Source organism: Aquarana catesbeiana, linkage group LG12 (genome assembly GCF_042186555.1).
Source record: "Aquarana catesbeiana isolate 2022-GZ linkage group LG12, ASM4218655v1, whole genome shotgun sequence".
NCBI classification, from domain to species: Eukaryota; Metazoa; Chordata; class Amphibia; order Anura; family Ranidae; genus Aquarana; species Aquarana catesbeiana.
Genome location: NC_133335.1, coordinates 26,798,137 through 26,822,705, shown reverse-complemented (window position 1 = coordinate 26,822,705; position 24,569 = coordinate 26,798,137). Strand labels below are relative to the sequence as shown.

The following is a 24,569-nucleotide window of genomic DNA, read 5'->3' as shown; positions in this document are numbered from 1 at the left end:
GAGATAACCATGTTACAAACGATACAGGGATAATTCATGCACCTGTGTGAAAGCCTACGACATCTGCATGGCAAATTGTGTGTTTAACTTTGTAACCAGTTCGAATTTTCTACCCTAGACACATGAAAGGGAGAGGATGGATGGTTGCTGGGTAACCTTCACCCAGTTCTTAAAATAGAGAGTTTAAAGTGATCAATTTCCAAATTTGGTTAATCAGCACCAACCTCCCCTTGTAATAGAAAGAAGGAGAAAAACCCTATTGGGGGATGTATGGGACTTTCTGGGTGCTACTCATATACTCAACAACAATTGTAATTAAAAAAGTTATTTTATTTTTACACATTCACAAAGAAAAAAAGTATACAGTGATACTTTTCTTCCATACAAAAATTTTACACTTAATGTTCTACATGTTTCGCCTTGTGGCTTCCTCAGGAACATGCGTGGATATTCTTATCTAGTAGTTAAATATATACAGATTATAGATACATATTATGTATCTATAATCTGTGTATATTTATCTACTAGATAAGAAGAATATCCACGCATGCTCCTGAGGAAGCCGTAAGGCGAAACATGTAGAACATAAAGTGTGGAATTGTTGTATGGAAGAAATGTATCACTGTTATACTTTTTTTTTCTTCTTTGTGATGTGTAAAAATAAAATAACTTTTTTAATTACAATTGTTGTTGATGAGTATATGAGTAGCACCCATAAAGTCCCATACATCCCCCAATAGGGGTTTTCTTCTTCACCCAGTTCTTAGTTGTGGGGGGATTGTGTAGCCGGTCCTCTTCCTGCTGATAACATTCTGTCTCCCATCTCTAGAGTCGGCGGGGAAAGAGTCCTCCTGGTGTCCGCTCTGCTATGGGGGCTCATCACCGTTGTTACCCCTCTGGCCGCTCGTGCCACTACAGCGTCCCTCTACCTGGTCAGTTTTCTGCGCTTCCTAATGGGACTGTTACAAGGTGAGACATTGGCACACAGGATTTTTGGGGCAGGGATGATGGTAAAGGGGGTCCTTCCATCTGCTCCCCATCTTTTGTTACATTGTAGTAACCCCCATCAGTCATGATCCCACCAGATGCCTTGTCATGTCTAGAGGTAGCAAAATGCATGGACCAAGGAAATTCCATTGTATTTGGTAGACCTGTGTGATGTGTTGGGGGTGGCACTCTCGGCCTCTTTAGGGCACTGACCTGCATCTTGAATCAAATTTGACTTTCTGGTGTGAATGAGCCATCTCCAGGTGCCCATTTATCACCAGTAGACGCTAATGCCATGCATCTCCTTACCACTTTCCTCATCACTTACTCCTTTCTTTTCTGCCCCTCTGATTTGTCATCACAAGTCTGGTTTAGTGTAAACATTGCTTTGTTTACGTTCAGTCTGTCTGCACAGTGCAAAGAAGTAATAGGGCTGCAGACCAGGACTTAGGTAGGCATCTGTTCCACAATCCTGTTTCAATCAATGTCTCAAGTGCTAGGAGCCCTAAATAGAATCCCACTGAAGACAAAGTGACAGGCCCCCCCCCACCATTAAAAAATGCGTTTAGTTTTCCTCCCCCTAATTCGCAGAGTGACAAATTGTTTTTACAGACTGATTTCACTAATGTATAAACAAGGTGAGTGCAGCGCTAATAAAAATAACATCATGACAAATTTTCAAGTGAAAAAATATGTAAAAGGAAAAACTAAAGCAGAGTCCCAGTAAAACAAAAAATAAAACTAATATCCATCCATATGAGATGTCAGTGGCAATTGCAAAAGATTAAAATCGTGAAACGTCCTCCAAAGAATGTGCATCCAACTCCACACCCAAGTGAGTAAGTAGCCTGCTTACCAGCTATCCCTGACTACTAAAAAGTAGTCTCACCCAGCACAGGGAAATCTGTCTCCCCAAGACCCTTAAAGATGTCTGGAACCACGGTTAGGACGATGCCACTCAGAAAATATAAAAGAAAGTTCTTCCATTGTAGAGTACTTCATAAAATTGAATTTAATATAATAAGTGGGTTGCACTTACAGGATATAAGATGTTCAGAGGCAATACAGCAGTGTGTCTCCTTAATGAGGTCCGCGGCGTCTCCTCGGGCTTCCATTCACTTCCTATTCCATTTGCCCATCAAACTCTTGAGAGAAAAAAACATGATGATGTCACCGTCGCAGGCTCCACCCTACACGTTTCGTCACTATCGGACGTTGTCTGGGGATTGGCTAGTTCACTAATGCACTGCACTCATGTAGTCCTTGGGGGGGGGGGGGACAGATCACAAGCCGCCCGAAGCTTATACAAGTTTGACCAAGCCTTACACAACATCCCATGTTTCATCCATGTCCATGTGATTACAGACAGCCGACTGTGCAAAGTAGAGTGACCCCTTTTATAGCTGAATTAGTCGGTAGCCCTATATAAGTCTATAGGGATCTCTCCGACCACCGACTGCCTTTCTTTATCCCCTTACACTAATTGTTTTTGAGACCTATAAAAAGTACACACATAGTGATTGAACTTGAAGGATCTGTATCACCTCTCTTTATGTATTAAATAAAATACATTCAGCGCAAAGAGAAAATGGACAGAAATAAAATGCAGCTGGACACTAAAAGATTTTTCACATAATCCAAAAGTCAATATTATACAAAGGAATGCAGCACAATATCGGGGCTCTAAAAAACATTTCAAACGTAATAAAAAAGTCCTTATAAATCCAAAAATTAAGCTAAAACACAGAAGGTGGACCAACAGTCCCAGTAAGCAAAGAACATTTCTCACAGGGATTCTTTGCTTACTGGGACTGTTAGTCCACCTTCTGTGTTTTAGCTTCAATTTTGGATTTATATGGACTTTTTTGTTACGTTTGAAATGTTTTATTGAGCCCTGATATTGCACTGCGCTCCTTTGTATAATATTGACCTAAATACTATGTAACAATAATTCTTTGTATTTATCTTCTAGGAGTTCACTTTCCGTCTTTAAGCAGCGTGTTCGCTGTGCGAGTCCGTGACAAAGAACGTGGATTCTTCTGTAGCTTTGTTGGCTGTGGCTCCCAGTGCGGGTAAACTGGACTTTTGAAATCTGTCTTCTCAAATGTTACATCTCATCTACGATTCCCTCTGGGGTTTCCCTCCATGGCTCATTCTTTTACTCGTGGTTTTTTAGAGGACTAGTGCTGTTTTTTCTCATCGAAAATCTAATGCTGGTCTTTCTCTTCTAAATCCAGTGCTGGTCTTTCTCATCTATATCTAGTGCTGGTCTTTCTCATCTATATCTAGTGCTGGTCTTTCTCATCTATATCTAGTGCTGGTCTTTCTCATCTATATCTAGTGCTGGTCTTTCTCATCTATATCTAGTGCTGGTCTTTCTCATCTATATCTAGTGCTGGTCTTTCTCATCTATATCTAGTGCTGGTCTTTCTCATCTATATCTAGTGCTGGTCTTTCTCATCTATATCTAGTGCTGGTCTTTCTCATCTAATATCTAGTGCTGGTTTTTCTCTTCTGATCCTAGTGCTGGCCTTTCTCTTCTGATCCTAGTGCTGGCCTTTCTCTTCTGATCCTAGTGCTGGCCTTTCTCTTCTGATCCTAGTGCTGGCCTTTCTCTTCTGATCCTAGTGCTGGCCGTTCTCTTCTGATCCTAGTGCTGGCCGTTCTCTTCTGATCCTAGTGCTGGCCTTTCTCTTCTGATCCTAGTGCTGGCCTTTCTCTTCTGATCCTAGTGCTGGCCTTGCTCTTCTGAACCTCTAGTGCTGGCCTTTCTCTTCTGATCCTCTAGTGCTGGCCTTTCTCTTCTGATCCTCTAGTGCTGGCCTTTCTCTTCTGATCCTCTAGTGCTGGCCTTTCTCTTCTGATCCTCTAGTGCTGGCCTTTCTCTTCTGATCCTCTGGTGCTGGCCTTTCTCTTCTGATCCTCTGGTGCTGGCCTTTCTCTTCTGATCCTCTGGTGCTGGCCTTTCTCTTCTGATCCTCTGGTGCTGGCCTTTCTCTTCTGATCCTCTGGTGCTGGCCTTTCTCTTCTGATCCTCTGGTGCTGGCCTTTCTCTTCTGATCCTCTGGTGCTGGCCTTTCTCTTCTGATCCTCTGGTGCTGGCCTTTCTCTTCTGATCCTCTGGTGCTGGCCTTTCTCTTTTGACCCTCTAATGCTGGCCTTTCTCTTCTGATCCTCTAATGCTGGCCTTTCTCTTTTGATCCTCTAATGCTGGCCTTTCTCTTCTGATCCTCTAATGCTGGCCTTTCTCTTCTGATCCTCTGGTGCTGGCCTTTCTCTTCTGATCCTCTGGTGCTGGCCTTTCTCTTCTGATCCTCTGGTGCTGGCCTTTCTCTTCTGATCCTCTGGTGCTGGCCTTTCTCTTCTGATCCTCTGGTGCTGGCCTTTCTCTTCTGATCCTCTGGTGCTGGCCTTTCTCTTCTGATCCTCTGGTGCTGGCCTTTCTCTTCTGATCCTCTGGTGCTGGCCTTTCTCTTCTGATCCTCTGGTGCTGGCCTTTCTCTTCTGATCCTCTGGTGCTGGCCTTTCTCTTCTGATCCTCTGGTGCAAATGCAGTCTGCCTAGCATTAGGTGCACCCACTCCACCGACATCCACCTATTAAGGAACTCCTCCCAAGAGCCCGCCCACTGCTTGCTTCAGGGCTGAGGGCTATTAAAGTATAAATGAACTTTTTTAGAAAAAAATAAATGTACATTTGCAGGTAAAAAAAAAAGTGTGTTTGTTTATTTTTGGTGCCATGCAGGTCTCCTCCAGATCTGTCGGGGTATCTGTGTGCCTGTAAATACCATACAGGCAGGCAGATACAATCTAACAGGAAGAATCGATGAACTATCACAGTGCTCACCGCTCCATGGTAGTTCATTGAGAACTACAAGCCGACATCTGCAAAGGCTGTTGGGACTTGTAGTTGCTTGTAGAGCTCTGTGTATGAATGATGTGCCTGTGTGGGCAGAACCCTGCGCAGGCCACGTTGATTTCAAAAAGTGACAGCTAGTATGGGGAACTTCTCCCCATGTTGCTGTCATTGGGGGGGGGCGGGGATCTCACAGCGGCTGCAGCATTGGGAACATGTTAAAACGGGTGGAACATGTAACATGTTCCCAAAGATGAACTTATCCTTTAAGAGGAGTACTGAGGCTGGGTGCTGCAATGTTTTCAGGAAGTTATGCACAGCACTTTGCTGGCCCCTCCCACCAGCCATGATCTGGCTGCATTGCATAGAGAGGCACAAAATGAGGTTGCACTACAACTAAAATGGGGGAAGCCAACCAGGGAAGGCAAAAATAAGCCGTGATTGGTGCGTGTATTGCTGCATTCACACTCTGTCTCAATGTTGCAGGACACTGCTGATTGGAGGAGCTGGTTCTCTTCTTCAGGATTGGTACGGCTGGGATTACGTCTTTTATTTTGCTGGATTCCTTGCCCTAGTCTGGAGCTACTGCCTAGGCACCTACATGCAAAGTAAGTCTCCCTTCTGTACATCTGAGATACCCTAGAGGAGGGGGTACGACTAAAGCAGAGGGAAAATCTGCTGCAAATTTCAGCCAATCAAGGGTAATCTTTCCTTTTTGGCTTGGCATGATCAAAAGAAACCTGGAGTCTGGATGGTCATTAATAAGGCCATGTAACCATATCTCTGGCCACAACCTTTTTCTGAGTTATTCTGGTCATGCCCGGATTTAACCCTGGGACAGCTTCAGACTGATCAGCGATGTTCAATGGTGTTCATATCGATAGTGGCTGCTGGCCAGTCTTTGAAACTGCAGGAATCAGGAATGATTAAATCAGGAATAATAAGATGCTGGATGGTGTGGAAGCTGTACAGGGCTGGGTCTGTACCTTGAAGGCAGCTGCTAGATGTAAAAGATTTTAGACGTTGCCTTGTAAATGGATGGCATGAGGACCCTAAAAATGCCACTTCTGTATTGTGAATAGCGTTGGCACCACTGAAACTTGGATTTATGTTTGTGAAACACAAACGGACTTATTCATAATAAATTTGCAGAGCTAATAATCCTGCATGTAGATTAATTCTGTGTGAATGCCTCCAAAAAAAAAAATATTAATCTATTTTTTTTTTTTTTTCTCCAGCTCGGTTGCTTTTCATTCCTAAGAATAGCGTGGATCAGGAAAATACCACCGTATAGCCAATAGATGGAGCTTATAGACATACAGTAGTTCAGCCTCCTTCAACCTTTTTAAAACAGAGGAACCCTTTGAAATAACTTTCCGGTCTCAGAGAACCCTTGCTAAAAATTCCTGTATCTTCAACTCATGATACATTAGTATGATGGTCAGTGGGAAGAATGCTCCTTACACTTGTGGTCATTGGGAAGAGTTACTCCCTTATAGATAGCTAAAAAGATCATTGGGGTCAGTGGGAACTTATCTGAGAGGCAGAACTTGTTCATTGCTCAAGGAACCTCTAGCAACCTCTGGAGGAAACCTAGGGCTCCATGGAACCCTGGCTGAGAAACCCTCCAGTAGTTAGTACTTTTTTCATATGTTCATCAGCTCCATCTAGTGGCCATAATGCAGAATGTGCCCGACTCACTCTATTCTTATGAATAAGAACATACAGGATGATCGGCTCTGCAAATGTTTTTATGAATACACCAAAAAGTAAAAAGATGAAGGTGAACAGGTGCATTATGAGTCTGCTACTCCCATATAATTAAACGTGTTTTTTTTTTTCTTTCCACAGAACAGAGAATGTTTTCTGACCTAGGAAGAGGCTTTGCTACATCGGCCAAGACCAACATGCCCTGGAGACTCCTCTTAAAGAAAGCTCCCGTCTGGTACGTGTGTGTGTGTGTGTATAGAAGAAGACATTCAAAAAATAAAATTTCCTCTAGGTGGGATATTTGGAAAGGGATAAATAGCGCAATGAGGTATGAGAGTAGTGTAAAAAGTATATACATTTTTATTAAGAAACATAGGTTTAAAATAATGAGCACATATATACACTATACATATCACAAAATATGAATGAATACTGGACAGGACTAATCATATAATAGCATTACAAAAAAAAAAGACAGCTAGTAAATCGCAAAGATCTGTTATGTTGGAGGTGAGCACAACAAAAAAGACCCAACGCGTTTCGAAAATGCTTCATCAGGGGTGTATACGATGTCAATCGCAGAACCTACAACCGTCTGCAATTTAAACAAAATACACACATATTAGATACATAATATTGATTAAACACAAGCTAATTGGTACATGTGTGATCACATCGTACTTTGTGTTTTAGTGTGTTTAGACACTGACCGTATGAACTGTGTAGTACTAGAGTGGATTTTCTGTCCAGAATTTGACGTTTAAAAGCAGTTTAAATGTTGCAGCTGTCAGCCTGTGGGGCCCAAAGGGGTGAGTAAATGCACCAGCGCAAATAGATGGGTCCAATGGTGGCACGAGGGGAAACATGGGCAGAGTCCCACACAAAGGACAAACCAGGCTGGCCCTCCGAAATGTATCCCTTACTGAAAAAAAAAAAAAAAAAACAGAAGAAGAGAATAGAACGGTAATGCTATGCAATTATGGTGCCACATCCAGTATTAGAAGCAAAAGAAAATCCCCTATGGTGGACTTTAAAGGCACGCTAAGTTAAAATTGGAGAGTATTATATTACAAAAATTATTCATAGTTAAACATAGTAGGTAAAATATGCACATGAATATAGAATGTGTAAACAGTTCATAACATTGTCACCATATTCTGAAAAGACACATTCTGAAAAGAGATCCTCTTGCACCCAACACGTTTCGGAGTACAGTTTTCTCCTTCGTCAGGGGTGTATATTGAAGAGAAAACTCTCTCTCTATCTATCTATCTATCTATCTATCTATATATATATATATATATATATATATATATATAGTCCTGAGCATTGCTGATGACACTCAACCAAGGAGGAAGGAGAGATTCTATTTTATGTTAAAATCTACCCTGTCACCAAAAAACCATATAGTTTCCTCTTCACCTCCTGAAGAAGGAGAAAACTGTACTCCGAAACGCATTGGGTGCAAGAGGGTCTCATATGTGTCTTTTCAGAATATGGTGACAATGTTGTGAACTGTTTACACATTCTATATTTATGTGCATATTTTAGCTACTATGTTTAACTATGAATAAATAATTTTTGTGCTATAATACTCTCCATACTCCAATTTTAACTTGGTGTGCCTTTAAAGTCCACCATAGGGGCAGGCTCATCGACCAATAGAGAGCTATAAGGCATGTTGACAGAGCTTGTTGAGATTTGCATTGATAAATTGGAGGACAACGTTACCTTCGTACATTTGTCTACTAAGCAATGACCTACCCCTCTTAGTGCTGCCTGGTAAAAACACTTACCCTCCAAACCCATTGCAATGATCTTGGAAGTGCAGACCTGGCCAGCATAGCACAGCCATTGCAATGAAAATGTCCCTGCTGGGTCCTCTTCTCTCTGTGCATTTATTCCTATGAGAGAGCCTAGCTCATGGGGGTCCGGTGGAGTAAGGGCCGGTTCACACCAAAGCTATTGGGATGCATTGGGCAGCATTGTCCAGCACAACCATAATGCAACGTCAAGGGACATAACAGCAATGTCAGCAGTTGGGTGGTGTTCATGCCTCTATGCTGCATTGCCTTGCATTACGCTAAAATGATGCATGCATTTTTAGGCCCAGTGACCTCATCACTGGATCTCTGTGCTTCTCTATGCAATGCAGGCAGATTGGGGCTGGTGGGAGGGGCCGGCAGGGTGCTGCTTCCTGAAAACATCACAGCTCCCTGCCTCAGTACTCCTCTCAAGAACCCTCAGTCCTGATGTAAGCAGTGGGCTGGTTCTTGGGAGAAGTTGGTGTTACTAAACCCAGGACCCTGCATTCACTATATCAGGTCTCCCACAGTACACAGAACATGGAAATGCAATTATTTTAGTAAATATAAACGGCTAAATACCTTTTCTCATCAGAAGTTAGAGCAGTCTTGTGGCTTCTATCAGTGTCTGGTTAGAGCTTGTAGGAGGAGTTTTCATTCTCCTCTGACTGTCCTATGAGGCTGCAGGACCCCTGACCCTCTTTCTGGACAGTGCTGATTGGCCCTGTGCTGATCACATGCACCCTCCAAAGAAAAACTCTCTAGCAATACACACCAAACTGAGCATGTGCAGAGTGCCCCCCGAGGCTCTGTTCTATCAGCAGATGGATTGGGGACAGTGGAAAAGGGAGGATCAGAGAAGACAGGATCACACAGCATTTTTACACAATGCATTAATCCCTTAGGTTCCACGGTGAGTAAAACAAGCATGCTTTACTGCATGTACAGACTGATTTTATTGTTGTGGGTTTAGTAACACTTTAAGCAAATATCAAAATTCCTTGATGAGTGGGCGTCGGTCTGGAAAAGTGGGTGTTCCTGGGCAGGCTGTATTTGCGTGCAGACCGCACACACGTGATGCTAAGCCTCCATGGTTAAAAGAACTGAAATCCAGTAGGAAAGGGCTAGATGATACCGGTTGTTCTCCAGCCATCAAATGAAGCAGGCTCTATAGGACTTGCTGCAGCTTCTAATGCACATTGTGAGAAGCTCACAGTGTGCGGTGAAATCAGAGTAAATCATTTTAGTCCAGGAGAGGAAGCCGGTACAACTGTGCAAGACTGAAGGGGAGGCCGGAGGTCGTATTTAGCTGTTAATGAAAATGTCATTGTGTAATCTAGAGCTGCACGATTCTGGCCAAAGTGAGAATCACAATTTTTTTACTTGGAATAAAAAGATCACAATTCTTTCACGATTCTCGCAATGTAATTTTTTTTAGGAGAGAGAGAGTGATTGATTGAGAGAGCGCGATTGATTGAGAGAGAGAGCGCGATTGATTGAGAGATTGAGAGCGATTGAGAGAGAGCGATTGAGAGATTGAGAGCGATTGATTGAGAGAGAGCGATTGATTGAGAGAGAGAGAGCGATTGATTGAGAGAGAGAGTGATTGATTGAGACTCTCAATCAATCTCTTTCTCTCAATCAATCAATCTCTCTCTCTCTATCAAATCAATCGCTCTCTCTCAATCAATCGCGCGCTCTCTCTCTCTCTCTCTCTCTCTCAATCACTCACTCCCAAATAGAGAGAGAGAGAGAGCGCGATTGATTGAGAGAGCGCGATTGATTGAGAGAGCGCGATTGATTGAGAGAGAGAGCGATTGAGAGAGAGAGCGATTGATTTGAGAGAGAGAGCGATTGATTTGAGAGAGAGCGATTGATTGAGACTCTCAATCAATCTCTTTCTCTCAATCAATCAATCGCTCTCTCTCAATCAATCGCTCTCTCTCAATCAATCGCTCTCTCTCTCTCTCTATTTGGGAGCGATTGATTGAGAGAGCGCGATTGATTGAGAGCGATTGAGAGAGAGAGAGCGATTGATTGAGAGAGAGCGATTGATTGAGAGATTGAGAGCGATTGATTGAGAGCGATTGATTGAGAGAGAGAGAGCGATTGATTGAGAGATTGAGAGCGATTGATTGAGAGCGATTGATTGAGAGATTGAGAGCGATTGATTGAGAGCGATTGATTGAGAGAGAGAGAGCGATTGATTGAGAGAGCGATTGATTGAGACTCTCAATCAATCTCTTTCTCTCAATCAATCAATCTCTCTCTCTCTCTCAATCACTCACTCCCAAATAGAGAGAGAGAGAGAGCGCGATTGAGAGAGAGAGCGCGATTGAGAGAGAGAGCGCGATTGAGAGAGAGAGCGCGATTGAGAGAGAGAGCGCGATTGAGAGAGAGAGCGCGATTGAGAGAGAGAGCGCGATTGAGAGAGAGAGCGCGATTGAGAGAGAGAGAGCGATTGATTGAGAGAGCGCGATTGATTGAGAGAGCGCGATTGATTGAGAGAGCGCGATTGATTGAGAGAGCGCGATTGATTGAGAGAGCGCGATTGATTGAGAGAGAGCGATTGATTTGAGAGAGAGAGCGATTGATTGAGACTCTCAATCAATCTCTTTCTCTCAATCAATCTCTCTCTCTCTCTCTCTCTCTCTCTCTCTCTCTCTCTCTCTCTATTTGGGAGTGAGTGATTGAGAGAGAGAGAGAGATTGATTGAGAAAGAGAGATTGAGACTCTCAATCAATCTCTTTCTCTCAATCAATCTCTCTCAATCAATCTCTCTCTCTCTATCAAATCAATCGCTCTCTCTCTCTCTCTCTCTCTCTCTCTATTTGGGAGTGAGTGATTGAGAGAGAGAGAGACTGATTGATTGAGAGTCTCAATCAATCTTTCTCAATCAATCGCGCTCTCTCTCTCAAATCAATTGCTCTCTCTCAATTAATCTCTCTCAATTAATCTCTCTCTCTCTCCATCTCTCTCTCCATCTCTCTCTCTCTCTCTCTCTCTCTCTCCATCTCTCTCTCCATCTCTCTCTCTCTCTCTCTCTCTCTCTCTCTCTCTCTCTCTCTCTCTCTCTCTCTCTCTCTCTCTCTCTCTCGGAGTGATTGAGAGAGAGATTCATTCGGAGAGATTGATTAATTGAGACTTGATTGCAGAGAAAGAAAGATTAAGCATTTGATGATTCTAAAAAAAAAAAAAAAGAAGTAAAGCAGCTGACATTTCCTCAGTCTGCAGCCACGCTTGTCCCCGGGACCTCTGTGAAGAAGAAACCTTACTTACCTGAACAATCACATTCTTCTTTCTCTGAGTGACGTCAGCACACTGGCTCCAACGTCTTCCCCTCCGCTCCGAAACAGGGAAACATCCCGGGGGCAACATTGATCGGTGTGCGGCATGCGCTTTTCAACTCAAAACATTCAAATTGCTTAATGGTCAGAAATCTGGAGTTGCGATGGCGGCGGGCGGAGAATCGCGATAACGATTCTCTGCGATTAATCGTGCAGCTCTATTGTAATCCCAGCCAGTCGCTGATTTGTATTTATAAACTCTCACCTGTTGTATCTTTAGGGCTGTGATCATCGGACAGGTCAGCGTAGCCAGCAGCTCCTTCACCCTCTTCTCCTGGGTGCCAATCTTCTTCAAGAACCGCTTCCCCGATTCCAAGGTGAGCATCTCCCGCTAGGCAGAACTAATGGAATATCCCTTTAAAAAGTTACATTCTGTGATCATCATGCGCCATCTACTGGCCTGATAATAGAAAGGCGCCAATCATTTTAAGGAGAACTCCGGTTTAGGCTTTTCAGTTTATAGTTGAAAAGCTGCTTGACTCTCCAACTATAACCTCAAACCGTTTTACACTTTTTAGAGCTCACCATCTGCATATTGGGTCTCCAAAATCTGGAAGATAGAATAGAGCAGTGATGGCGAGCCTTGGCACCCCAGATGTGTTGGAACTACATTTCCCATGATGCTCAACTACACTGCAGAGTGGATGAGCATCATGGGAAATGTAGTTCCAAAACATCTGGGGTGCCAAGGTTCACCATCCCTGGACTAGACTGTTGTCTGTGCAACTCTGCTTTGGGATAATTGGTTGACAGTGGGAGGTGTGCTGCCCCCACCTGCCTCACAGGTGAACTACAGGTCTGTTCAAACCAACAGGGTGCAAATAATTTGTGATGGAGTAACATTTTAAAAATTCTAAAGTGATGATGCCGATAACATCACACCTGTTGCAGTTTACTAAATCAAAAAATTTAGAAAAATTAACTGTTTCCAGAAAAGACCATGGATGACCCTCCTCCCAACCTGTCCTCTTCTCTTCCAGGGCTTGGTATTCAATGTAGTGCCTTGGTTTACCGCCATTCCAGCCGCTATAATGAGCGGCCACCTATCGGACCACCTCATTAAGACAGGTAAGATCTCCGCTGGTTTAAAGACGACCTCTCGGCCATCGAGGTGTTAGGTGATTGACGGATTGGTTGCAGTCCGGTATTGGGTGAAGACCTACTAGACCCGAGCCATCAACTATAGATCTTTTAGACCTACTTCTTTGTAATCTCCTCCTGTATGCAGTAACCATACTGCAAGGCTTGTGTTTATTAATTCTGGTTTTTTGTTGCATTGCAGCAAAACGCACATCAACACATGCATTAAAATGACATGCGTTATTACTATGCAAAGGCATGAACGGGGTCAAAGGGTCAGCGGCTATACATTTAAAGAGGAACCGCAGTCTGCTCACATAATTTGTAATAAAAACCTCTTTGCCATTCTGAAGCTTCCCTCCAACCACTTTGCATATTATTTTATATATACTGTGATTCTGTACTTGCCAAATATGCTGCAGAAATCTCCCTCCACTGAGTCTGGCTGCAGCCATTTTAACTGTGGGCAGCTGAAGCTTCTGCCTGTTCACTTCCTGAATTTACACAGAGGCACACCTCCAGCTCTGCAGCTCTCATTGGCCCTCTTATGACTCATCCCCCCCCCCCCCCCCCCTCCCTTCCTGACAAACTCCCAGGAGAGAGAGAGCTGTGTATGATGTCATAAGCCTAGGCCAGTGATGGCGAGCCTTGGCACCCCAGATGTTTTGGAACTACATTTCCCATGATGCTCAACTACACTGCAGAGTGCATCAGCATCTTGGGAAATGTAGTTCCAAAACATCTGGGGTGCCAAGGTTCACCATCACTGGCCTAGGCTAATGACCAAACGGGAAGTGGGCTGTATAAGGTATTTACTGGCAGAAAAAAAAAAAAGTTTTACTACCCAAAGTTAAAACAACAAGGGCAGAAGATTTAATAGATGGAAAGATGCTTTAATAAAGTGACTGGTCATTAGCCATATGGAAATCAATCTTTCGCAATACAGTGTCTTGAAAAAGTATTCACACCCCTTGAAATTTTCCACATTTTGTTACAACTAAAAACGTAAATGTATTTTATTGGGATTTTATGTGATAGACCAACACAAAGTGGCACATAATTGTGAAGTGGAAGGACAATGATAAATGGGGTTCTACATTTTTCACAAATATAAAAGTGAAAAGTGTGGGGTACATTTGTATTGCGCCCCCCGGAGTCAATACTTTGTAGAACCTCCTTTCACTGCAATTACAGCTGCAAGTCTTTTTGGAGATGTCTCTACCAGCTTTGTACATCTAGAGAGGGACATTTTTGCCCATTCTTCTTTGGAAAATATCAGCTCTGTCAGATTGGATGGAGAGCGTCTGTGAACAGCAATTTTCAAGTCTTGCCACAGATTTTCAATTGGATTTAGGTCTGGACTTTGACTGGGCCATTCAAACACGTGAATATGTTTTGATCTAAACCATTCCATTGTACCTCTGGCTGTATGTTTAGGGTCATTGTCCTACTGGAAGGTGAACCTCCACCCCAGTCTCAAGATTTTTTTTTTTTTTTTAACAAAAATATGTAGAAGAATACATATCGGCCTAAACTGATGAAGAATTTTTTATTTTTATTTTTTTGGATATTTATTATAGCAAAAAGATATTGATATTGAGAAATATTGTTGTTTTTTTTTTTTTGTTTTTTTTTTTTTTCAAAATTGTTGCTCCTTTTTTTGTTTTTTTTTGGCCTGGTCATTGATGAAGTTTCCCTGCAATAAAAAAGTATTCTACCCTCTCTCTCCCCCCTGACCTGTTTCTCCTACCACCCCTCCATTCCAGCATTGCAGCCTCCATCAGACTTGTGTCCCCCTTCCTCCTGCTGTGGTTCTATCCTCCAACCCTCTACATCACTGCTGAGTTCTGTAGTAACGTAGGGATCAGAGGAATGTACCATGGCTAATGCACCATCCACATGAGTTGGCCTCTACCCCCTCCTAGATAAATATAAAGATATGCTTGTGTAGAATGGGTAGCTCATAAAAATGTACATAAGGAATTCATAAAAATCCCATGGGGTGATGTACTTCAGTAGGCAACGCCACCTGAGACAGGAACAAATTTCTGAAATTACAAAAGAGGGACACCAAGGGGTCGCCAGCTAAGTGCAGCATCAACTATCAACCAAAACCCATTGATGCTGCAGTTAGCTGGCGCCCCCTTGTGTTCCTCTCCCTGATGTGCTTAATGCAGAAGAATCTTATGGAGGCTGCAGCACTGGATCGGATGGGTGGTAGGAGACGCGGGTCAACTCCAGAGGTGAGTACAGGTTTTCTCTTGCAGGAACTTTTGCCCAAATTATTTTAAAACCTGACAGGGTTAGGTTAAGAAATTGCACATATCCATTCACATCAACCCCTGCCATAAAGACACTTACAATCCATTATTTGTGCATTGAGTCATTCTGGGCTGAATCCAGTTACTGGACTGTGATAGGAACTCGAAACACATGGGGATAAACCCGCACCGACACAGGAGGGACAATATAGACCCCAAGCAGATGGTGTCCCTGGTGGATACGAATCCAGGACGCCTGTGCTACAAGGAAGCTAACCACTAAGCTACAGTGTATAAAAGATGACATTGGTCTTCAGAGATGTCTAAGTGACTCTTCTCTCTTCTCTCCTTCAGGATATAAACCCGTCTTCGTACGGAAGCTCATGCAGGTACCAGTATGCTGTTTTTTCTGTATAATGACCGAAGCCTCTGAATTTTCTCCCCTCCTCTAATGGTGCCCCTTTGTCTCTGCAGGTCATAGGAATGGGGCTCTCCAGTATCTTCATCCTCCTCCTAGGGCAGTCTGAAAGCTTCTGCCAAGCCCTGATCTTCATCTCGGTGGCAGTGGCCCTGCAAACCTTTAACCACAGGTAAGGACAGCTTCTGTGAGTGGACTGTGCAAGGTCTCGTGATTCCCTGAATTTTCACAATGTGACCTCAGAAAGTAAAAATGGTAAAAGGAACGTGTGCTTCTACCCATGCAGGGTAATGCTGGCCCCATCAGTATAGCTCTGCAATTCATGCACATTTCCCCACGGTTTGTCCCTTTAAAAATGTACAATTAAATACCTGTTGATCTGCCAGAAATCCAGTAAGATCCTAACTTCCTGCAGTGAGCTGTGAGTGTTTCTCAAGCAGGGCACCGTCTGGATTTCTCCAGAGTGTTGCGAGCACAGGACCCAGTTTACCCTGAATCAGCATCTTGAGTTGTCATGGTGTAGACAGGCCAGCACCATAACAACTAATGACCCTCTAGGGCCAGGACACACGGCGTCTTTTTGTTACTATGGTTACCAGCTCGCCTGCACCATGGCAGTGCATGATTTTGATCCAAGGTAGGTGGCATGCAGGGCTGTGCCCAACATTGAGGATAAGATGTTAGTCTGCCTCCTCCAGATCTTCTCCACCTCCTTCCCTTTGCCACACTTCTGGAGCCAAAAGGTAGGACTCTGATGTGAAGAAGGGACTGTGGGCTTGGGGAGCTCTGTGATGGGACAGTGTGATTGGGAGGTCTATGGTGAGGGTGGTCTGATGTGATGAGGGGCCTCTGATGTGGTGGTGGGAGGAGGGCGCTGATGTGATGAGGGGACTCATATTTAGCGGGCTTCTGAGGTATAGGGGTGATGTTATGGGGACTCTGATATGATGGGGGACTCTAATGTAATGGGAGAGGGGAAACTTGTGATGGGGGGCACTCTGACATGATTGGGGACCTCTGACATGATTTGGGGGGGGTGACCTCTGGTGTGAAGGTAGGGCCTCTGACATGATGGAGGAGTTCTGGTGAAATAGGGCGAGGAAAGGGGGACCTCTGATGTGAAGGTAGGGCCTCTGACATGATGGAAGACCTCTGGTGTGTTGTAGGGTGGACCTCTGATTTGAAAGGAGGACCTCTGGTGTGATGGGGGGAGGACCTCTGATGTGAAAGCAAAACCTCTGACATGATGGAGGACCTCTGGTGTGATTCAGGGAGGTCCTGATGTGAAGGGAGGACCTCTGATGTGAATGGAGGACCTCTGGTGTGATGTAGGGAGGACCTCCTGACATGATGGAGGACCTCTGGTGTGATGCAGGGAGGTCCTGATGTGAAGGGAGGACCTCCGGTGTAATGCAGGTAGGACCCCCTGACATGATGGAGGACCTCTGGTGTGATGGGGAGGACCTCTGACATGACGGAGGACGTCTGGTGTGATGTAGGGAGGACGTCTGGTGTGATGTAGGGAGGACGTCTGGTGTGATGTAGGGAGGACGTCTGGTGTGATGTAGGGAGGACGTCTAGTGTGATGTAGGGAGGACCTCTGACATGATGGAGGACGTCTGGTGTGATGCAGGGAGGACCTCTGACTTGATGGAGGACCTCTGGTGTGATCCGGGGAGGACTCTGATGGGAAGGGAGGACCTCTGATATGATGGGGGGACCTCTGGTGTGAAGTTAATTTCAGGTGATTATGTACATTATCCCAGACTCAGGTTTTGTAGACTGGGGAGCCTTGAGATTTTGCATAGTTATAGGTTGCTAAAACGCTGCTGTAGTGCACTGAAATCCAACCTGAATTGCTGGCCCTTCCTGCTGAACTACAGAACTCTGCCTATCCCAACCCCTCTCTGCCCCCCTCCACGTGTATATATTCATTTCTTTCCCAGCAAGACAATGCTGCCACCTTGACTCCTCAGAGCCTGCTCACACACTTCACGTACGACAGGGCTCATGGGAGACGTAGTTCTGGGGGCGTGCCTACAACAGTGGAAATTAACTCTCCATAACCATCACTAATAGCCACAGAGCCAAAATCAACTAAAACACTTCAATTATAATGCATACTGCTTATTTTACCCCAGTACCATTGGAGACACCAATTTTTCTTTTTTTTTTTTTTTTCTTTTTTTTGTATTCTGAGTTTTTGGGATTATCAGATTGACAATAATTGACTGCCGTGTTCCCTCTGTTTCCTAGTGGCCTAACCATTAACATTCAGGAACTTGCTCCATCCTGTTCTGGATTCCTTTTTGGTGAGTACATGAATTTGGATTTGACCAGCCGTAGACCAATCGGAGCCTTAGAACATGCATTTGACTGGATCAGCTTGAACCCAATGTGATCTCTGGAAAACCTGAAAAAAAATTGACCAACCAGAAGAAAGGCACAACATAGGAACTATTGCTGGTGGAAAATAGAAGACATGGAAATTATATTAATGTCAGGATTGTGACACCACCAGTGGCCAATTCTTAGCATTTTTGCTCATTGAGTTGCAATTTTGTGATAATTTTAGCTCTATGTGAAGTGTTTTTCTCTGGTGTTTTGCATGGGCTTCTTCCCATCCCTCCACAAAAAAAAAAAAAACATGTTTAGGACATTAGACTGTTAGCTTCTCCATGTCAGGACCAATGGGCACGTGTCTGTGTAATGTTTGTACTTTTTATAAAGAAGTCCAAAAAAATAAACCCCCTTTTTTTTTGTTTTTTTGTTTTTAGGAGTGGCTAACACTGGCGGTTCTGTGTTTGGTAAGTTATATAAAGTGCATTATAGTTTTTGCCAGTATAATAATTGCATGTATAATCAATGTCTACCACAAGAGGTCACTGTGACATGACAAGTGATCATGTTCTGTTAGAGAAACGCAAAATAGATCTAAACCCAAGAACAATGTAATATATCGCAGCTTACCATTTTCTCAGATTTGGTGGCTGTGTTTATTTTCTTTTTTCCAGCCTTTTTTCCTTTGTTTTCACCAAGTGATCCTTCCTGTAATTAGCTTCCTGTCCTAGGGTGACAACGCTCATTTATCCAACTGTCTGAGGAACAGCTTTGTCACCCTAGGATTGGATGTTTGTGGTCAACAGAACACCCTGGAGGGGGGTGCTCTTAGCGCACACATTCCGGCTAATATTTTCTAGTGCAGTTTAACTGCCAACAGGCCAAGCTCAATTTTTTTTTATTTCCTTTAAGATCTGATTTTTGTAATACTTTCCTTGACTCTTGTTGTGTCTCTGTCCTAGGAATCCTTTGGGTCTACCTCTCTGGCTACCTCCTCGACATCACCGGATCTTGGGATTCCATGTTTCACCTACTGGTTGCTGTGAATGTGTTTGGTCTACTCATTTATTTGGCGTTTGCCAAAGCTGAGAGGATGGACGTCGAGAACGTTACTCCTCTCCTCAAGATCTAGAAGCAGAGGAACCGTCTGATTAACCCGAACATGGCCAGTACTTTGAGGGGGAAATTTCAGGGTGTGACCATCCAAGGTCTTCTGATGCCACCTAAAGATAGTTGATGCTTTTGAGGTTCAAAGAGGGATTACACTTTGCCAAAGACCTGAGCCGGACCCAACTAATGTAAATGCGTCTTAGGGGATCTCAGATCGTTAGATTGAAGATGGTCAATGCTTCCAAAAAAGACATTGGACAAGATTTGGAGATGAATGATGCCTCAGAGAAGGTCTCAAATTTGAACCTTGCAACAGGGTAATACCTTAGAGCAGCCATTCTAAATAAGGGTTTCGTGGATCGTCTAGTTCCTCCAGAGGTGGTTAGAAGTTCCTTGAGTTTTGCCCAACTGAGCTCCCATCTGAAGGTCCCTTCATACAACCCCAATTCCAAAAAAGTTGGGACGCTGTGTAAAATCGACATTAAAACCAAATGCCAATGATTTGCATCTCTCAAAAACCCATATTTTATTCACAACATGAATTACCTTTTTTTTTTTTTTTTTTAAGCGGAGCCCCACCCAAAAGGGGAAGCTCCGATTTGTCTGCCAAACACCCCCTCTACTGCCACATTTGGCACCTTTTGGGGGAGAAGGGGGTACTTTGTCATAACCAGAGGAAGGCCGCAGTGAGCCAGAAGTTTGGTCCTCCTCCTTTACCCACCCACCCCCCCGCAGCCTGCCCATTCACAAAGTGCAGCACAATTTGTGCATGCACAGTAGGAAACCAGCTGTGAAGCCGCAAGGCTTCACTGGCTGTTTCCCTTCGCCAAGATGGTGGTACCAGCACCTGAGAGCTGATTCATACCATAGTCTGTAGACGCTATAACTTTCGTGCAAAACAATCAAAATACGCTAATTGGGATTTTTTTTTACCAAAAATATGTAGAATACATTTTGGCCTAAATTTCTGAAGAGATTTGATTTTTTTTTTTTTTTAATTGGATATGTTTTCTAGCAGAAAGTAAAACATATTTTTTGTCTATAGCGCAAAAAATAAAAACCGCAGTCGTGATCAAATAGCACCAAAAATGGCCTGGTCATAAAGCGGGTAGCTCTTCCAGAGGTCAAGTGGTTAACCACTTGCCGCCCGTAGGATGTCCATGGGTTTCAGTGGTTATACCGGGATGATGTCTACAGCTACAGGCACCATCCTGGTATTGAATTTTTCAGCCGGCGATTCTCTTTAAGGCAGAAGTGATCCGAGTGATCAATTAGATCACTTTTTGCGGGTGGTGGAAGGGGGGTCTGCAATTTTTAAAGCGTGACATGTTGGGTATCTATTTACTTGGCGTAACATCATCTTTCTCATTATACAAAAAAATTGGGCTAACTATAGTGTTTTGTTCTTTTATGAATTAAAAAAAAAAAAAAAGTGTTTTATTTTTCAAAAAAATTGCGTTAAGAAAAACTGCTGCGCAAATACCGTGTGACATAAAAAATTTAAACACCCACCGTTTTTTTCCCTAGGGCAGGGGTAGGCAACCTTGGCCTCAAGCCTCTGCCTCTAGGAGTCATACCTGTGATTGTCAGGGCTTTGAAATGTCTCTCTCTCTCGTTCTCTTAAATATAATGTTTGGGGGTTCTAAGTAATTTTGGCGGACAGATCGGACACTTTTGGGACCATTGTCATTTATACAGCGAACAGTACTATAAAAATGTTGATTACTGTGTAAATGACACTGGCAGGAAAGGGGTTAAACACTAGGGGGCGATCAAGGGGTTAAGTGTGTCCTAGGGAGGTGTTTTAACTGTAGGGGGATGGGCTTCCACTGACATGACAGGGAGCAGTAGATTCCTGTCATGTCACTAGGCAGAATGGGGAAATGCCTTGTTTACAAAGGCATCTCCCTGTTCTTCTGCTCTGTGCAGGGCAGGACTTAGGGTGGTGGGGGCTCCTGGGCTTGAGTCACTTTCAGGCCCTACCCTTCTATACATATGCATAGCTCTATAAAACAGAAATAGAAAATGACAAGGTGCGCCAGACTCAGTGCAGTATTAAAGAACTTCTGTTTAATTGGACAAGACAAAACAGCCAAATGGATACCCACAAAAGTAGATAATATATAAGCGTATATATAAGCGTATAAGTGGGGGATACTGTACTGGTATTCGTTCTGGGTCCACGATTAATAAAAGCAATAAAAATGGATAAAATGATAATTACCGTATTTATCGGCATATAACACACGCCCCCAAGTTTAGGAGGGAATTTTAAGGAAAAAAACTTACATTTAAATGCCCATCAATGCAGCCTTATCGGTGTCCATCTGCAGCCTTGTCAGTGTCAGTGTAGCCTTGCTCCAGTGTCATTGCTGCCTTGTCATTGCAGCCTTTCAATTTAAAAATGGCGCCGCCGAGATACAGAGCCGGATGTCCTGTGTATCTCGGCGTCTTTCAAAACGGGCTGGGCCCCCTATTGGCCGGGGCCCATGGGCTTGAGCCCAGTCAAGCCCAATGGAAAGTCCGGCCCTGGCTCCGTGACACGATCACGGGCCCCCCGGCGGACACTGAGTCCGCGGGACCTGCGGTCACGGAGCACGCGGTGGGCGCATACGCGCGCCCACAATGCCGCATCCTAAAGAGGACGTACCTGTATGCCCATTTGCCCAGCCGTACCATTGTGCCGACGTAAATAGTCGTGCGCTGGTGGGCTAGTGGTTAAAATGGAACATTTTTCTTAGTTTAAACCTTTGATGGGTTCTATTTTCTATTGTGAATAAGATATGGGTTCATGAGATTCAAATCCAATCGTTGCATTCTGTTTTCATGTAGATTTTAAAAAGCGTCCCATCTTTTTGGAATTGGGGTTGTAGTTCCAGGTCAAAAACACTTGGCAGAGCAAACAAGAGTGACGTTCTGACCACCACCATAAGTGGGGCATTCTTCCCAGTTCCCACCAATGCAAGGGGAGTTTTCCCGATGATTTCCCCATTTGGACTAATCTTAGCAGGAGGTACCTGAGACCTGAAAATATTTTAGGGGTTCCTGTAGGCCAGGGGTCTTCAAACTACGACCCTCCATTTGTTCAACTTCAATTCCCATCATCCCTAGTCATGTCTGGATGTCAGAGTTTTACAATGCCTCATGGGACATGTAGTTCTGCAACAGCCGGAGGGCCATAGTTTGAAGATCCCTGCTGTAGGGTAGAAAGGCTGCCTTAGAGGAATTCTGGTTGGTAACTGAAGATGAATTGTACCTCGGAGGAGGTCCCTCATGACACAACCAGTCTAGAGTTTAAAGCCTTTGGAGATACCTCACCATTGCTCTATTGCTACCCCAGGGGCTAAATTAAAACTGAAAACTTTATCACCATTCTATAACAGTACAAGATCCAACCTGTTGAAGATTCCACAACAATGACCGCTTTGTAAGGCATTAAGTAATGCCCATACCTGCAGTAAAGTTTCCATGTGAAGATGTTTCGAATGTTCCAAAAATATTGGAGTTTAAAGGCAGAAGCTAAATATGAGCCATTTTTTTTTTTTTTTTATATATTCTAAGTTATTTAACACTATAAAGGTCTTTTGTGCCAGATATAAGCACAGACTTGTGCAACTGCCAATTTTATTGCAAATGTATTAAAACCCGAATACATTTTTAAGTTATGTCATTGTTTTTAAATCGGAACAAATTACTTTTTAAAATGTTTTTAGTTTTTTGGTTTTTTTTTATATATATATATATATATATTACATGAAAATTGAAAGTTAATAAATTTAATATAAGTTATATTATCATTGCATGCTAATTTTTTAAACCCCCTATTTCTTTTTATAATTTGTGCTGCACAGAAGCAGACATAATGTCAAGGTCACTTATAAATGATTACTTTCAGGTAAAAAAAAAATGACAGTAACTCGGTTCGGACAAAAAATGTATGTAAACTGACAAATGGCCAGTTTTCCATCAGTTTTTGCATTAAGGGTGTATTTATAAAAACTGTGCAGAGATCTTCGTTCTGTGCGAACAGGGGCCAAATCAAGAGTTATTAGGCTATATAGGCTGGCCATACATCATTCAATTTTCTCGTACAATTTTCCTTTTAGATTTACTAAAACTATATAATAGGAGGTCAAACCTAAACACTTTCAATTTGTATGCAGTGGGGTAGGCCCTTGAATTTACATAGTTGGAGATAAATCTAAAGCAAATTGAATAAGAAAATTGTATAATGTATGGGCCATCCTTATTCTGAAGGTTGAATGTTCTTCATAGAGCGAACTAGGAGAATACCGCATTATGGTCACTAGATGGCGCTATATAACTGAGGTATACTTCATTAGCTTGTTCCCAACAATTGTAAAAATCCCACATCGGTTCCACTCCCTGCCACTCCATTCAAAACTCAAGAAAAAAATTATTTTTGGCTATACATACACTTCAGGTCTGTGGATATGATCTCATTGTAGAACGTGGTGTATGTACAGTATAACTAAAACAGTTTACTGAAGTTTATTTAAAAAAAAATATTTTACTTTATTGAGAGTATTACACATAGTACCTACCTACAATGTCAGCCCTGAGGGATTGTGTGTTCCCCAGGAGGTGCAGGAAGATGGTGGAAGGAGAAGTGAAAGACTCACCAAGTTGAAGTCCCCTGGGCCTTGCACACATCACACCAAATCCTGCACTTTCCCACCTCAGATCAGTCCAAATTTCTTCACCATAAGACCTCAGATCAGCCCTAACTCTTACACCTTCTTCACACCTCAGATCGCCCCAATTCCTGCACCTTCTTCACACCTCAGATCGCCCCAATTCCTGCACCTTCTTCACAACTCAGATCGCCCCAATTCCTGCACCTTCACACCTCAGATCACCCCAGTTCCTGCACCTTCACACCTCAGATCACCCCAGTTCCTGCACCTTCACACCTCAGATCATCCCAATTCCTGCACCTTCACACCTCAGAAGACCCCAATTTCTGTGGCTGGTCGCTGGGCGTCCTATTCCTTCTTCAAAAATAAACTAAGGGATGGGCATGAATGCATTGTGTTTGTCCTTTTGTCAACAGCCCTGACATCATGACATGGAAAGCTGATACAGTTCTGCATACTGCTTGTTGCTAGATTCCTGAGTCCATGACCTCAGGAATCTAGTCCATGACCTCAGGAATCTAGTCCATGACCTCAGGAATCTAGTCCATGACCTCAGGAATCTAGTCCATGACCTCAGGAATCTAGTCCATGACCTCAGGAATCTAGTCCATGACCTCAGGAATCTAGTCCATGACCTCAGGAATCTAGTCCATGGACTCAGGAATCTAGTCCATGGACTCAGGAATCTAGTCCATGGACTCAGGAATCTAGTCCATGGACTCAGGAATCTAGTCCATGGACTCAGGAATCTAGTCCATGGACTCAGGAATCTAGTCCATGGACTCAGGAATCTAGTCCATGGACTCAGGAATCTAGTCCATGACCTCAGGAATCTAGTCCATGACCTCAGGAATCTAGTCCATGACCTCAGGAATCTAGTCCATGACCTCAGGAATCTAGTCCATGACCTCAGGAATCTAGTCCATGACCTCAGGAATCTAGTTCATGGACTCAGGAATCTAGTTCATGGACTCAGGAATCTAGTCTATGGACTCAGGA

The 24,569-nt window shown here is 43.5% G+C and overlaps 1 protein-coding gene across 1 annotated transcript in view; it reads left to right on the top strand.

Moving 5' to 3' along the window:
* SLC17A9 (solute carrier family 17 member 9) overlaps nt 1–22,679 on the top strand; it is a 36,625-nt gene extending 13,946 nt beyond the window's left edge. The window contains exons 3-13 of the mRNA XM_073607472.1: nt 830–969; nt 2,960–3,059; nt 5,328–5,449; nt 6,693–6,786; nt 11,924–12,020; nt 12,684–12,771; nt 15,399–15,433; nt 15,519–15,634; nt 17,719–17,774; nt 18,240–18,269; nt 18,765–22,679. Of these exons, the coding sequence (XP_073463573.1) occupies nt 830–969; nt 2,960–3,059; nt 5,328–5,449; nt 6,693–6,786; nt 11,924–12,020; nt 12,684–12,771; nt 15,399–15,433; nt 15,519–15,634; nt 17,719–17,774; nt 18,240–18,269; nt 18,765–18,934 (1,048 nt within the window). The 3' untranslated portion in view covers nt 18,935–22,679. The remainder of the gene's footprint in view (nt 1–829; nt 970–2,959; nt 3,060–5,327; nt 5,450–6,692; nt 6,787–11,923; nt 12,021–12,683; nt 12,772–15,398; nt 15,434–15,518; nt 15,635–17,718; nt 17,775–18,239; nt 18,270–18,764) is intronic.
* The last annotated feature ends 1,890 nt before the right edge of the window (nt 22,680–24,569 follow it).